At 46.7% G+C, this 15,724-nt stretch overlaps 1 protein-coding gene across 2 annotated transcripts in view; it reads left to right on the plus strand.

The window, feature by feature from the left end:
- Window positions 1-3,928, plus strand: part of LOC144672973 (rab GTPase-activating protein 1-like) — a 442,218-nt gene extending 438,290 nt beyond the window's left edge. For both annotated transcript variants that reach the window (XM_078534975.1, XM_078534976.1), the window contains exon 21: window positions 3,776-3,928. In XM_078534975.1, the coding sequence (XP_078391101.1) occupies window positions 3,776-3,793 (18 nt within the window). In that variant the 3' untranslated portion in view covers window positions 3,794-3,928. The remainder of the gene's footprint in view (window positions 1-3,775) is intronic.
- The last annotated feature ends 11,796 nt before the right edge of the window (window positions 3,929-15,724 follow it).

Raw genomic sequence — 15,724 nt, forward strand, 5'->3', positions numbered from 1 at the left:
GCCAGTCTATATATTGTGATCCACAAGGTATTTCACAATATCAGATGCTGTGATGCACAAGGCATTTTTCATGGCCACCCCACCAACACCCTGTATCCAGACCCCTTTTGATGTCCAAAAGGTGAGCAAGAGGAGTTTTGGATGGTTGTTCCAGTCTGGGGTATTCACTTCCTAACACCATGCCAACAGGCTGTGCAGAACTCCCAGGGACTAGATCATATCAACCATGACAGTCTGTTTCCCCTGGAGCAGAACAACAGAACCCAAGGATTGGGCATAAATTCAAACCAAATCTGAGGGAGTATTATTTCAATGAGCGAATGACAAGCCTATGGAACAGGCTTCCTGAGGAAGGCAATCAGTATTGATTCATTCGGATACAGGGAGTTTTCTTTCAGAAGATGATATTTTGAGATACCGTGTTGGAGTAACTTGAGACTTTGAAGTGGTAAGTGCTGGGGGAAAGAAGTGGCTTTGGCCTATGGTTCTCAAATCTCACTTGGGTTTTCCTCACCTCATGTCCAGGTCTGTTGCAGACCAATCGATTAGAGACTGATGGCAATGGTTAGTCAACAACTCCACCATTGTTGTATCGTGCAACCACCAGGGTGGCTGGAGGCAAACTGGACGGAGCTTGGTCTTTGCTCACCAATAATTCCTCAGATACTGCCTGTTCTCAGGATAACAGAAGCTTGTTAAGAGTTGAGGGTGTGCTAATCTCAGCGTCATCCTTCAGATACTACAAGGAAAAGGTCTGCTTTCAGTTAATCTAGGCCTGCACCAGCTATCTCCTGACCAGCCTCTCTAACTTCACTGGAGGATGAACAGAAGCCCTCAGCCTTTTACTCTGATTTTCCATGTTACTGAGACTGGTTAGGAGGAAATTCAACCCCTGGAAGCAGTCGGGTTCAGAATTCAGTTTGAGTTTGAAAAAATGAATAGTTGCATTCCCTAACCCACTCAATAGTCACTGGGCGCTTGCAATTGTAGACTCATACACGTTTATAGCACAGAAGGAAGCCATTCGGCCCATCATGCCCGCGCCAGCCAACAAAGATCTGACTACACTAATCCCATTTTCCACCGCTTGGCCCATAGCCCTGGAGACTATGTCAATGCAAGTGAATATCTAAATACTTCTTAAATGTTACGAGAGTTTCTGACTCAACCACCCTTTCAGGCAGTGAGTTCCAGACTCCCACCACCCTCTGGGTGAAAAAATTTCTCCTCAACTCCCCTCTTAGCCTTCAAGCTCTTACCTTAAATCTATGCCCCCTAGCTATTGACCCCTTCGCTAATGGAAAAAGTGCCTTCCTATCCACCCTATCTATGCCTCTCATAATCTTATACACCTATATCAGGTCCCCTCTCAACCTTCGCTGCACCAAGGAAAACAACCACATCTCATCCAATCTTTCTTCATAGCTCAGACCCCCACCCCCCAGTCCAGCCAACACCCTGATAAATTTCCTCTGCACCCCCTCCAGTGCAATCACATCCTTCCTATAATGTGATGACCGGAACTGCATGTAGTACTCCAGTTGTGGCCCAACCAGCGTTTTATACAGTTCCAGCATAACCTCCCTGCTCTTGTATTCTATGCCTCGGCTAATAAAGGCAAGTATCCTATATGCCTCCTTAACCACCTTATCTACCTGCCCTGCTACCTTCAGGGATCTGTGGATATGCACATCGAGGTCCCTCTGATCTTCAGTACTTTCCAGGGACCTACCATTCATAGTGTAACCCCTTGCCTTGTTAGCCCTCCCTAAGTGCATTACCTCTCAATTTTTTCCGGTTTGAATTCCGTTTGTCACTGCTCTGCCCAGCTGACCAGTTCATCGATATCCCCCTGCAGTTTACGGCTATCCTCCTCACTATTTCCCACCCTTCTAACTTTTGTGTCATCCACGAATTTCTTGATCATACTCCCTTACATTTAAGTCCAAATCATTTATGTACACCACAAACAGCAAGGGCCCCAGCACCGAGCCCTGCGGAATCCCACAAGAAACAGACTTCCAGTCACACAAACATCCCTCTACCATCACCTCCTGCTTCCTGCCTCTCAGCCAATTTTGGATCTAATGTGCCACTTTGCCTTGGATCCCATAGGCTCTTACTTTCTAGACCAGTCTGTCATGAGGGACCTTATCAAAAGCCTTGCTAAAGTCCATGTAGACCACATAAAGTACATTACCCTCATTAACACTCCTCGTTACCTCCTCAAAAAATTCATTCAAATTTGTCAAACACGTCCTTCCCTTAACAAATCCATGCTGACTATCCCTGATTAATCCATGTCTCTCCAAGTGCAGATATATCCTGTCCCTCAGAATTCTTTCTAGTAATTTCCCCACCACCGAGGTTAGACTGGCCTGTAATTTCCTGGTCTATCCCTTCCTCCCTTTTTTAATAATGGGACAACGTTAACAGTCCTCCAGTCCTCTGGCACCTCACCTGTGGCCAGAGAGGATTTGAAAATTACTGCCAGGGCCCCTGATGTCTCTCCCCTTGCCTCCCTCAACAGCCTGGGATACATCTCATCCGGGCCTGCGGATTTATCCACTTTTAAGGCCAATAAACCCGCTAGTACCTCCTCTCTCTATGTTAATTTCCTCTAATATTTCACACTCCTCCACCCTGATGTCTATATCTGCTTCGTCCTTTTCCATTGTGAAGACCGACGCAAAATATTCATTGAGGACTGTACCTACGTCTTCCGGGTCCCCACACACATTACCTCTATGGTCCCTAATTGGCCCTATTTTTTCCCTAGTTATTCCCTTGCTCTTTATATATATATATATATATGTATATATGTACAATACAATTTTCTCATAAGCATGTGATGAGCCTATTTAGCGTCACTTGCATAAATTAAAAAAGAGAGGCCTCTAATTTTATAACACCTGTAATCTCAGGATGTCCTGGAGCACTTTGCAAGCAATTAAGTATTTTCTGAGGCGTTGTAGCTGTAATTTGGGAAACAGCAGCTAATTTATCAGATGATAATCTATTTTAGTGAAGAATCAGCAGGTCTGCAGCATCTGTGGAGAGAGAGAGAGAGACAGAGTTAACATTTCAAGGCACTGATTTTTTTTTTGTTAAAATGTCATTGGCCTAAAACGTTGACTCTGTTTCTCTCTCCACAGATGCTGCCTGGCCTGATGAATGCTTGCAGCATTTTCTGTTTTTAATTTCAGATCTGCAGTATTTTGCTTTTGTATCTGTTTTAATGACATTGGTTATAAGAGAAGTATTGGCCAGGGCACAGGGGAGAACTCCCCTTATTTTTAAAAGATCCCAGAGCATTATTTTTTTGTTTGCCTGAGAAGGCAGATGGTTTAAGGTTTCTCGATCTAGTGCTCAAGTCTCTGGAGTGGGCTTTGACGCCTTCTGACTCAGGTGAATGTCTTACCTGCTGAGCCAAGGCTCAGGAGCCAGATCTCACCGTATGGTTAGAAATAGGAGGAAATGAGCGTGTAACTGGCAAGATCAACACTTATTGCCCTTGTGAAGGTGATCATTCCAAACACAACAATAACAGAAGTATTTATTGCCTTTAATGTATCCAATCATCTCCAGTGCAATTCTATTTGTGATTTATAAAGTTACTGTGTAAGCAATGAGTGCGGCCTGTTATATCCTGGTAATTAATTTAGCTTTTCTTGTCAAACCCAGTTGGAATTTTTTAATGGCACTGATTCTTCCACATTCTCCCACCTCTCAGCCTCGTCTGGTTAATTCTTCCCATTTCCTTCTCTTCTTCCAGTTCATTTCATTTCAGTAAAGTCTCTGATACTTCACCGACGTGTACTTGAAACCGCCTTCCACTCAAAGAAATAGAGAAGCTCCCATCAGTTATATAGGAGGAAGCCCAATATTTGCAGCAAGCCTGGACCGTGACCATCTGTTTCTTGTTCGAAGAGAACCTTGTAATCTATCAGCATACACATCCCAGCTTGGGACATTGGAAGGAAGTGCCCAGGGTGTGGGTGAACATGGAGCAAAAGGCCTCACATTTGAAGCTTCAGTGTTTGTGTTGAATGTACCTGCTCATTGCCCTCCTTTTACCTGATAATGAAGAAAGACCCTTGTTTGTACAGCCTTTATCGCTTTACGATATTCAAAAGTATTTTGTTGAAGCCACCAGGACAAGTTTGTGAGGTCCCTCAAATAGCAGATGAGTGACGAGACAAATCTTTTTTTTAAAGCATTGGCTGAATGTTGGCCAGGGCACAGGGGAGAACGCCCCTGCTCTACTCTGAATGGGACCTTTCATATCCACCTGAGAAGGCAGGCGGAGCCTCAGTTTAACATCTCATGTGGGAGATGGTGCCTGAAACAGTGTAGCTTTCGGCATCAGACTAAAGTGTCAGCCTGTATTAGGTGCTCAGTCTCTGAAGTGGGGCGTGATCCCACGACCATCTGACTCCGAGGCAAGAGTGCTACCCACTGAGCCACGGCTGGCAACAGTAAACTGATCCACCCTTCTGCCTGGAAGATTTCTGGTCGAAGGCTCCCATCCCCTTCACACGCTGACATGCCTGTGGTGCATTTCTAGCACTCCCAGATTTTCCCTTTGCCTCTAATCATTCACTCCATGGGGTAGCTTCATTCTGATGTTGCACATTTTACTGCCATTTATCGATCTCTCCTCTGTCAGATCCTGTTGGGGAAACTGGGACGTGGAGTGAATGATTTGAGGTTAAATTTCACCTGATAGTTCCTGTTGTTAACAGCACACCAAACACTCAGGAGGGAGCTGTTCTTGTCTCCACTCAATTTAGACTCCAGTTCATGGCTAATTGTTTTAATTGATTTTTTCATGGGACATGGGTGTCGTTAATCCTTAATTGCCTTGAATCCCTTGAACTGAGTGGCTTGCTAGGCCAGTCCAGTGACATTACCACTATGCCGCTGTCTCCCCTAATTTTACACACTCCCATTTTCCTGCTTTCTCTCCAAACTGATCCCAATTTCCTCTTCCTCTTCAGACCTGTTTAAATTCCTCAAGTTATAATTCCGTCCCCTTTTTTGAATGCAGTACTCAGTACACCATCAATCACTAAATTCCAATAACTGCATCAAAATGTCTTTCCTGGTATTCTTTATGTACCTAGTGCTTGACTTGAGACTGCGGTCTCTTGCCTATCTGTTTGCCTGCAGAGGGAGTAAATCTATTTCTTGAATCGTTTAGAATATCAAATTCTCCCTCTCAAGACCCTATTCAAGAGAGTACAGCCTCCTTGATGCCACACTCGGTCAAATGTTGCCTTGATGTCAAGGGCAGTTACTCTCACCTCACTGTTACTGGACTAGTCACCCAGGCTGCTGGAATACTCATCCAGTCATCCAAAGAAATGAGATCTCAAACTGCCACCCCGCCATGACAGTTTGAGAATTTGATTTTAATTTAACTTTTTTTATTCTTTCATGGGATGTGAGCATCACTAGCAAGGCCAGCATTTATTGCCTATCCTTAATTGCCCTCGAAGGTGATGCTGAGCCATAAGATATCTGGAGAGAAAGGCCCTGGGATCAGTGCAAATAACCATGAAACTGCCACATTGTCTTAAAAACTGGTATGATGTCTTTTTGGGGAAGGGAATCTACCCTCCTCACCAGGTCTGGGATTGTATGTGACTCCAGTCCCTCAGCAACATGGCTGATATGGCTAAGCAAGACACAAGACACTCAGTCAGAGCAACTAGAGATGAGCAATAAACCCAAGAGTTGCCAGTGACATCCACATCCTGAGAAGGAATAAAAATGAGTCGCTTATTTGGTGTGGCCCTATAGTGCCTGCCTTCCAGTATATCACAGGGCACTAATTCTCACAATCTAATTTATTACACTATGGCAATATGTGAAATGATTTTATTTTTGAACGAGAATGTCTCTTTTACCTGTGCCGCCCCCCACTACCCTACCCCACCCCCGCAAGCCTTTCACCAGATGTTTCTTGTGACCTTGCTTTACAGAGTGAAAGGCTTGAGTGTTCTCTGAAGATTGGGTCTGTCCCGCTGTCTGTCCTCCCTCCAGCATAAAACAAAATGCATACTTCTAAAATGCTATAAAGATGAAAAGGGGGCTGAAAAAAATCACTAAAACTAAAATTGAGATGGTTATTTTAAAAAAAAGTGTTTGTTTTAAAACTTCCCTCTCCAGTAAATAACAAGGGAAAGATAGGAGCCCAGAACTGCAATTTCCATCAGGGCCAGAAAAGGCTAGTGTATAAGAATGGGTTGTGTAAGCTAGGCTTGCATTCCCTTGGGAGGGGATTAAGGGGGTTGATAGAAACTATTATTTCTGCTGCGTGAGTGCAGAACTAGGTGGGGTGTGATAAAATTGGACGTGGGATGATGTCAGGAAGAACTTCTTCAGCCAAAGGGTAGTGGAAATCTGCAACTCTCACCCCAAAAAAAGCTGCTGAGGCTGGGCTTCAATTGCTGTTAGCTCAGGGTAAGGAAGGGTTACAGAACCAATGTGGGTAGACGGAGGTCTGTTCCAGATCAGCCAAGCCTGGATTGATGGGAGGACCAGGCTGAAGAGACTGACTACCAGGAGGATTCACTGAAATGGCTGCAGATTGTTCTGTCACCTGGGTTGGGGCTCTGGTCCCTTAAAGACCAGCGGATCAATTTTTATATAAAGAATGTTTTAAAGTTGCCTCTAATGCAGGGCACAAGATCAACACCCTCAAGACCTTTTTTTAGTGGCAGATAGTGCTTAGTCCCTCCTCCCACTCTTCCCCCCACGCTCCCCTCCCTCCACCAGCCAACACGAGCTTCTCTTAGTGTTTCCAGCATTTTAGAATTGGGGGAGTGGGGGGTCCCTGCAGGTGCACCCTTAGCCACCAAAGATCTGTTGCCCATGACCCCTGCCATGGCCCATGAATTTCTGCAGAGTCCCAGCGTGACTGCTCACAGGGTGAGATCCTTTCTCTGTCTCTGTCAGGGTTTGTTTCTCCTTCCCCGACTTTCACTCACTTGCAGAACGGTGCTAATGGAACCAAACATTACCCGCGAAAACTCTCTATAATCACTATAGGGCAGCTGTTTCACTCTCCCTGAACAGTACGGGTACACTCTTGCTTCAACAAGAATCAAACTGACTCACTCTGAGAGAGAGAGGACACCCTTAGAACCAGAATACCAATCATATATGTTCCTGACCACAGAATGAAAATGTCTCCTGCATTTAGATCTAAAAAAGTTCCGGCTTTACTTTGGATTGTCTTTGCAGACTGCAATATTGTTCATTTTGACACCGCAGTCCAATATGATTCGCACAGACTAAGCCAGTGCCTAGAATTTCCTCTTGTGAAACCTTTTCAGAATGCCCTGCTCCCCTTTTCTTTACCCCTCATTTTCCTCTTCTATATTTGCCCCTGTTCCTTTACTCCATCCCAGCCCCCCAGGAATCAACAGCCTGGCCAAAGAACTAGACTTAACGCCCCACAGTGTATGACGTGAGGGTACTGTGTTGTAGCGCGGGTTCCTATCTCTGGACCAGATGTGGCATGACCAACACGGTGGATGCATCTTTATCTAATCAGAACGTCATCTTTTTTGGAGAATTAATATTGCAGCTTGAGAACTCGTGATTAGCTGCCGACAGGCCAATAACAAGTTGCCTGTTTTGAAATAACCCCAGCCTGTGGCAGAACACTGCTGTTGAATTTGATTCTCAGGAACCACACCTGTATTATGTACCTGTTATAATTATTTTGTTAAGAGTTCATGTTAAGAGTTAGCTACTTCTTCCTTGCAGTTGTACTGAAGAATTTATCAATGCGGAAAGCACCTTGATATTTAAAAGGCATCGTCTTCATCAAAGTGTCTGACAGACTTTTCAATATTGGTTAACAACACCTGGTGCAATGACGTCAATGCATCAATGTCTTTCTTGGCTGGGATCATTTACCATTGTGTTGCTAGTCCCTAATGAAGCCATGGCATGTTCCTTGCTGCTGATACTTCGAAAATACACAGTTCTTTTAATGTTTCTTTCCACCTGCATGTTGAAATTAAGAAGTTTTTCAAACGTGTTTTGACGAGGACTGTGCGTCTTGAACAGTTTGACGGAATGGTGGGTGTCTGAGTTCTCAGGCAGCTGTCGCCTAGCTTTAAGAAAACAATGCTGTCTTTTTGTAGCAACGTTGAAATTGGACTGGACCCGGGTTCTTACAAATGCTGTATTTGAAAGTGTTTTTTTTATGGAATGTTAATTTGTAATAAAATTAATCTGTTACGCTTTGTAGCTCATTAGTTGTGTGTATCAGTGAGCTACACCCAAGATATCAATAGTTAACACAGCCTGCCATTCATGTATGGTCCATTTGTTGAATTAGCTTTCAGGTTGTTAGGGTGGATTGTTAGGACCATTGTAATGCTCTGCATTTATACAATGGTCCTGATTTCCCAGTGTAAGCTGAATGCTGTTAGGTTGCTTTACTCACATTGTACAGGCAGAGGGGGCTGTCGAGGCTAAATCCATTGTAAAGATTAAAACATCACCCTCAATCAAAATCATCTCCATTCATTAATCACTTGGAACATTGTTTCACGAAAAGCAAATCTCAGCCTTCCCCAGCACAAGGAGAAATTCCATAGCAGATTGCCCTAATGTGTGACCGACCGTTCAACAGCACCAGGAGATCATAAACCAGCCCTTCCACCTATCCGACCAGCAACCTGGGCTAACTCGAAATGAAATGATAATCCACACAGTATGTCAGTCCACATGAGAAGTGACACTGCATCAGCAAGAAATAGGGCATCTGAAACACTATTACAGGAACATTTCAGCTGAGCAAAATAGAACTGAGAAACAAGTAAAACCAATCTCCACACTCAATTAAATCATAAAACAACAAAAAAGATTAAAATAAAAAACATTTCAACCAATCAAGTTTATTCCCCACATAGCCCATGTACACTCTAGCCACCCATTTAAACTCCTTAAACACCCAGGTACACTCTCTATCCTCACATGGACCTTACTGCGAGGAGTGTTCCTCCTTCTCTCAAAAGTGCAACACTGTTAATGTCCCTCACTGTCTGAGGGGTTTCACTGCTGTTAATGCCCCTCACTCTCTGAGGGGGTCACTGTTAATGTCCCTCACTCTCTGAGGGGGTCACTGTTAATGTCCCTCACTCTCTGAGGGGGTCACTGTTAATGTCCCTCACTCTCTGAGGGGGTCACTGTTAATGTCCCTCACTCTCTGAGGGGGTCACTGCTGTTAATGTCCCTCACTGTCTGAGGGGGTCGCTGCTGTTAATGTCCCTCACTCTCTGAGGGGGTCACTGTTAATGTCCGTCACTCTCTGAGGGGGTCACTGTTAATGTCCCTCACTCTCTGAGGGGGTCGCTGTTAATGCCCCTCACTGTCTGAGGGGTTCACTGCTGTTAATGTCCCTCACTCTCTGAGGGGTTCGCTGCTGTTAATGTCCCTCACTCTCTGAGGGGTTCACTGCTGTTAATGTCCCTCGCTCTCTGAGGGGTTCACTGCTGTTAATGTCCCTCGCTCTCTGAGGGGTTCACTGCTGTTAATGCCCCTCACTCTCTGAGGGGTTCACTGCTGTTAATGCCCCTCACTCTCTGAGGGGTTCACTGCTGTTAATGTCCCTCGCTCTCTGAGGGGTTCACTGCTGTTAATGCCCCTCACTCTCTGAGGGGTTTCACTGCTGTTAATGTCCCTCACTGTCTGAGGGGTTCACTGCTGTTAATGCCCCTCACTCTCTGAGGGGGTCGCTGTTAATGCCCCTCACTCTCTGAGGGGTTCACTGCTGTTAATGCCCCTCACTCTCTGAGGGGGTTGTTGTTAATGCCCCTCACTCTCTGACGGGGGTCGCTGTTAATGCCCCTCACTGTCTGAGGGGGTCACTGCTGTTAATGCCCCTCACTCTCTGAGGAGGTCACTGCTATTAATGCCCCTCACTCTCTGAGGGGGTCACTACTCTTAATGTCTCCTCACTCTCTGAGGGGGGCCACAGCTAATGCCCCCTTTATGTCTGAGGGAGTCTCTGCTAATGCCCCCTCAATTAGGTCAAGGGATGTAAGGTCTTAATAACCTAAGAGACCCAGTACAATGACCCTGACTGATGACAGCCTGCATGAGGTAACTCAGGTCGCAGTGATTGAATAATGAGATATTATTGACCTCTGCACTCAAAGACTAGAGAAGAATTCAACAATCTGCAGTGTTGTCATAGAGTGAGTTCCCCAAGAAGTGCTTTGTTCATTCTAGATTTTTAACAAGAGAGGGATGTTGGGAGAGGACAGAACAGGCACAGGACATGAATGGAGCGGGTGTGGGGAGGACAAAGCAAATAAAAGAGAGATTAGCATTTCTATACCACCTTTCATGACTTCAGGTAATCCCAAAGCACCTTACAGCTGAGCCAGAGTACTGGAGGACCAGGATCTCAAACCCAAGACTAAGGTCATTGGTTACCCCCGTGCTCCTTTATGCCTCAGACACTTGGATAACCTACAGCAAGCACCTCAGAGCCCTGGAGAAGTACCACCAGCGGTGCCTTCGCATGATCCTCCAAATCCGGTGACAAGAAAGGCAGCCCGACAGCAGTGCCTTCTCCCAAGCTAACTTGCCCAGCATCAAGGTGCTAATCGCTCAAAACCAGTTCCGCTGGACAGGACACATCGTTCGTGTGCCTGACACCAAACTCCCGAATCAATTTCTCCACTCGGAACTCGGTCATGGCAGGAGGCTCCCAGGAGAACAAAGGAAACACTTTAGGGATGTTCTCAAAGCATCCCTGAAGAGGTTAGACACCCCCGCCAACTCATGAGACACCCCCTGGCATGTGGCTGACCAAAATGGAGGAGGTTCATTCGGGAAGACACTGAACATATCAAGAAACTTCATCAGGAATGTGCAGAGGTGAAGTTGAGGCATCGGGAGAGAGCGCAGAAACATCCTATCTACCCTATCCTTCAAGCACCACCAGTGTCACCTATGGCAGAGACTGCAGATCGTGTGTTGGATTTATCAACCATCTCAGCACCATCGAACCAGAGTCATTTTCTTTCCTTTTAAGGATGAACCCTGTAAATAAATAACTTCCTGTGGTAAATACTATTAATCAACAACAACTTGTATTTTTAAAGCACCTTTAATGTAGTAAAGCATTCCAAGGTGCTTCACGGGAGTGTAATCAGACAACATATCTCCTCGTGTGGCTCGGTGTCTTATTAAATCAAGAGATGGTTTTAAGTGGTGTCTTAAAGGAGGCTAGAGAGGTTTATAGGGGGAATCCCAGAGCTCAGGGTTGAGGCAGCTTAAGACACAGCTGCTGAGGTGAAGAAAATCAGGGATACGGAAAAGTCCAGAATTGGAGGAGCAGAGGATATAGAGATAGGAAGGGATTTGAAAATAACCGAATGATCCATTATCTTCCTGTCTGCTGCAGCAGAGACTCTGCCTTGTCAATGAGCTAGGGGTTACAAGTCACTTGGCAGCACCACCCAGAGGCCATAGAGTCATAGGGGTCTACGGCACAGGAAAAGGCCCTTCGGCCCATCGAGTCTGCATCGGTCAAACAAGTACCTAACTATTCTAATCTCATTTTCCAGCATTAGGCCCATAGCCTTGTCTGCCATGGCATCGCAAGTGTACATCCAAATACTTCTTAACTGTTATGAGGGTTTCTGCTTCTACCACCCTTTCAGGCAGTGAGTTCCAGACTCCCACCACCCTCTGGGTGAAAAAATTCTTCCTCTCATCCCCTCTAAACCTCCTGCCCCTTACCTTAAATCTATGCTCCCTGGTTATTGATCCCTCCACCAATGGGAAAAGTTCCTTCCTGTCTACCCTATCTATGCCCCTCATAATTTTATACACCTCAATCATGTCCCCTCAATCTCCTCTGCTCCAGGGAAAATAACCCCAGCCTATCCAATCTCTCCTCATAACTAAAACTCTCCAGCCCAGGCAACATCCTGGTAAATCTCCTCTGCACTCTCCCCACTGCAATCACATCCTTCCTATAATGCGGATTCCAGAACTGCGTGCAATACTCTAGCCTTGGCCTAACCAGCGTTTTATACAGTTCCAGTATAACCTCCCTGCTCCTGGCCAGAGGCTGCTACTGCATACAGGCTCCAAAGCAGATTCTGTAACAGGGGAACTGCACAGGATCAAAGAGCAGCAACAACTTCTGATCAAATGCACCCACCTGGGAAAGCCCAGTTACAGCACCATTTATACCCATCACAGGCCATTACAACAGGTTAAATAGTTAACCACAACTTGTAACTATGCAGCAGATTTAACTTAGTAAAATGTCCCAAACGAGAATTATCAAATAAACCATGACACAGAGACATGTAAGGTGATATTAGGTCAGCTGACCAAAATCTTGATCAGCGAAGAAGGTTTTCAGGAGCATCTTAAAGGAGGAAAGTGAGGGAGAGACGGGGAGAGGTGTAGGGAGGGAATTCCAGAGCTTGGGGCCCAGGCAGCTGAAGGCACGGCCACCAATGGTGGAGCGATTCTGATTAGGAATCCACCAGAGGCCAGGATTAGAGGAGCACAGATATCTTGGAGGGTTGTAGGGCTGGAGGAGATTCCAGAGATAGGGAGGGGCGGGGTAATGGATGGAATTGAAAACAAGGATGGGAATTGTAAAATCAGGATGCTGCTTGACCAGGAGGTCAAGGACCAATGTAGGTCAGTGAGCACAGGGGTGACAGGGGAACGGGACTCGCTGAGAGTTAGGACACGGGCAGCAGAGTTTTGGATGACCCCAAGTTTACGGAGGGTAGAATGTAGGAGAGCAGCCAGGAGTGTATTGGAATAGTCACATTCAGAGGTAATGAAGGCATGGGTGAGGGCTTCAGCAGCTGATGAGCTGAGACTGGGGTGAAGTTGAGCAATATTTTAAAGATGGAAAGAGGTGGTGTTAAAGCATATGTATGGTCAGGAGCTCAACTTAGGGTCAAATGAAGCCAGTGGTTACAGGGAATAGAGTTTGTGACAGGAACCAAAGTAAATAGCTTCAGTCTTCCCAATATTTAATTAGAGGAAATTTCTACTCATCCAGTACTGGATGTTGGTTAGATAAGCAGTCTAGTAATTTAGCAACAGTGTCAAGTGATGTGATGATGAGATAGAGCTCACTGGGGAGACGGTGACATAGTGATATTGTCACTGGACTGGTATTCCAGAGACCCAGAGTAATGTTCTGGGGACCCGGGTTCAAATCCTACCACGGCAGGTGGAATTAAAACTCTAATTGTGACCATGAAACCAATGCCGATTGTCGTAAAAACCCATCTGGTTCACTAATGTCCTTTAGAGAAGGAAATCTGCCGTCCTTACCTGGTCTGGCCTACATGTAACACCAGACCAACAGCAATGTGGTTGACTCTTAAATGCTCTCTGAACAAGGGCAGTCAGGGATGGGCAATAAATGTTGTCCTAGCCCAATAACGCCCACATCCAAGGAACGAATTTTAAAAAAAGCTGGGTGTCAGATGGAAAACAGGGCACTGTGTTTTTGGATGAAGTCAGAAAGGGATGAGAAATGGGAAGGGGCCAAAGGATAGATCCTTGGGGGGACAGCAGAGGGGGTGTGAGATTGGGAAGATTGCAGGTGATTCTCTGGCAATGATTGGTTAATATCAAAAGCCCCATAGAAACTGTTCAGAAAGAACTGGCATTTAAATAGCTTCTTTCATGATCTCAGAATGGCCTGAAGTGTTTTACAATCAGTGATGTCCTCTTGAATTTGTACACTGTAGGAAATGCAGAAAGCAATTTGTGTGCAGTAATGAATTCATGCACACCAAGATCCCACAAGAGCAATGAGATTATGACCAGATAACTTGTTTTATTGATGGGTGAGGGAATAAATATTGATCAGGCGCTGGGGAGAACTCGCCTGCTGCTCTTCAAAATAGTGTCGTGGGACCTTTTACCACCAAGAGGGTTAGACATTACTTTGGATTAGCCTCTCTTCAGATAGACAGCAACTCTGACAGTGCAACACACCCATCAATTGCCAATGTACAGTACAGGCAAAAGCCTCAGGGTTGGTTTAATTTGACAACTTCTTTTTAAATTCCAGTGGATCGAGCTTCAAAATCTCTTGGTCACACTTTTCTGGAATATTAAGGAAAAGCCTCTGTATTTGAGAGACCCCAGAAGAAAGGAGAATAAGCATTTGAAAAGATTAGCAGAAACTGGTTACAATCTAGAAAGATTAAGAAATATTAACGGCAAAGTTATTTGTAAAAGTTTAGATCAAGCTCCTGCAGTGCGAACTTTTCGTTTTCTGTACTTAGGGTTAGAGATTGACCTTGTCACTGCGAATACATAACTGTTAATCAGATAAAATTATTCAGTGGTTTATTAAATTTAAAGATGAGATTTGGTGTGAGATCTTAAACAATCAAATACCTAGTAGCTTCCAATCAGCAAGTGCCAAACAGGGTACAGTGCTCCTACAACATGGTGAGGTTTTGCTGGCTCTTATTGAGGTCTCTTACCGAGGGTCGATACAAGGCCCGGGGACTTGGGATTCACCTCGTTAGAAGGGCTGGTTTACATCCAAAATAATCAAGGGTCACGAGGTTAGAAGGACACATCAAGGTTTCATGGAAGTTCAGTGTGGTATTTTAGATAGTCACGGCAGAGGAGAAACAAGCTGAATCACACTGGGGGAAGAATGAAGGAATAGGTTGAAGATGCTTTATCTCTCTTACTCACTCTCCTTTTCCTCTAGGTTGTAGCCTCTGGTTGGCTCCTATCAATCTGTCTGTTCCACAGTCTCTCCCTGTCTCTCTACCACACACCCCCTTCTGCCATCGCTCCCTCACCCGCCATCGCTCCCTCACCCGCCATCGCTCCCTCACCCGCCATCGCTCCCTCACCCGCATTCGCTCCCTCTCCCGCCATCTATACCAACATCCCTCCCTCTATCCCGCCGTCTCTCCCCCTCCCTCCCTCCCTCCCTCAATCCCACCCTCTCTCCCTCATTTTATCCTCCTCCCTCCCTCCCTCCCTCTATTCCGCACTATCTCCCCTCCCTTCCTCCCTCCCACCCTCCCTTCCTCCCTCCCACCCTCCCTTCCTCCCTCCCTCTCTCTATCCCGCCCTCTCTCCCCCTCCCTCCTTCCCTCTATCCCGCCCTCTCTCCCCCTCCCTCCCGCCCTCCATCTCGCCCCCTCCCTTCCGCCCTCCCTCCCCCTCCCGCCCTCCCTCCCCATCCTTCGCCCCATCCCTCCCCCTCCCCCTCCCTCATGCCCTACCTCCCTCCATCCCGCCCTCCCCCCCTCTCTCTCCCGCCCTTCCTCCCTCCCCCTCTCTCCCGCCCTCCCTCCCCCTCCCCCCTCCCTCCCCCTCTCTCCCGCCCTCCCTCTCCCTCCCCATCTCTCCCGCCCTCCCTCCCCCTCCCTCTCTCCCGCCCTCCCTCCCACTCCCTCCCCCCTCCCCCTCCCACCCCTCCCTCTCTCCCGCCCTCCCACCCCTCCCTCTCTCCCGCCCTCCCACCCCTCCCTCTCTCCCGCCCTCCCTCTCTCCCGCCCTCCCAGCCCTCCCTCTCTCCCGCCCTCCCACCCCTCCCTCTCTCCCGACCTCCCACCCCTCCCTCTCTCCCGACCTCCCACCCCTCCCTCTCTCCCGACCTCCCACCCCTCCCTCTCTCCCGACCTCCCACCCCTCCCTCTCTCCCGACCTCCCACCCCTCCCTCTC

This window comes from Cetorhinus maximus, unplaced genomic scaffold, assembly GCF_964194155.1.
Source record: "Cetorhinus maximus unplaced genomic scaffold, sCetMax3.hap1.1 HAP1_SCAFFOLD_182, whole genome shotgun sequence".
Taxonomy (NCBI): Eukaryota; Metazoa; Chordata; class Chondrichthyes; order Lamniformes; family Cetorhinidae; genus Cetorhinus; species Cetorhinus maximus.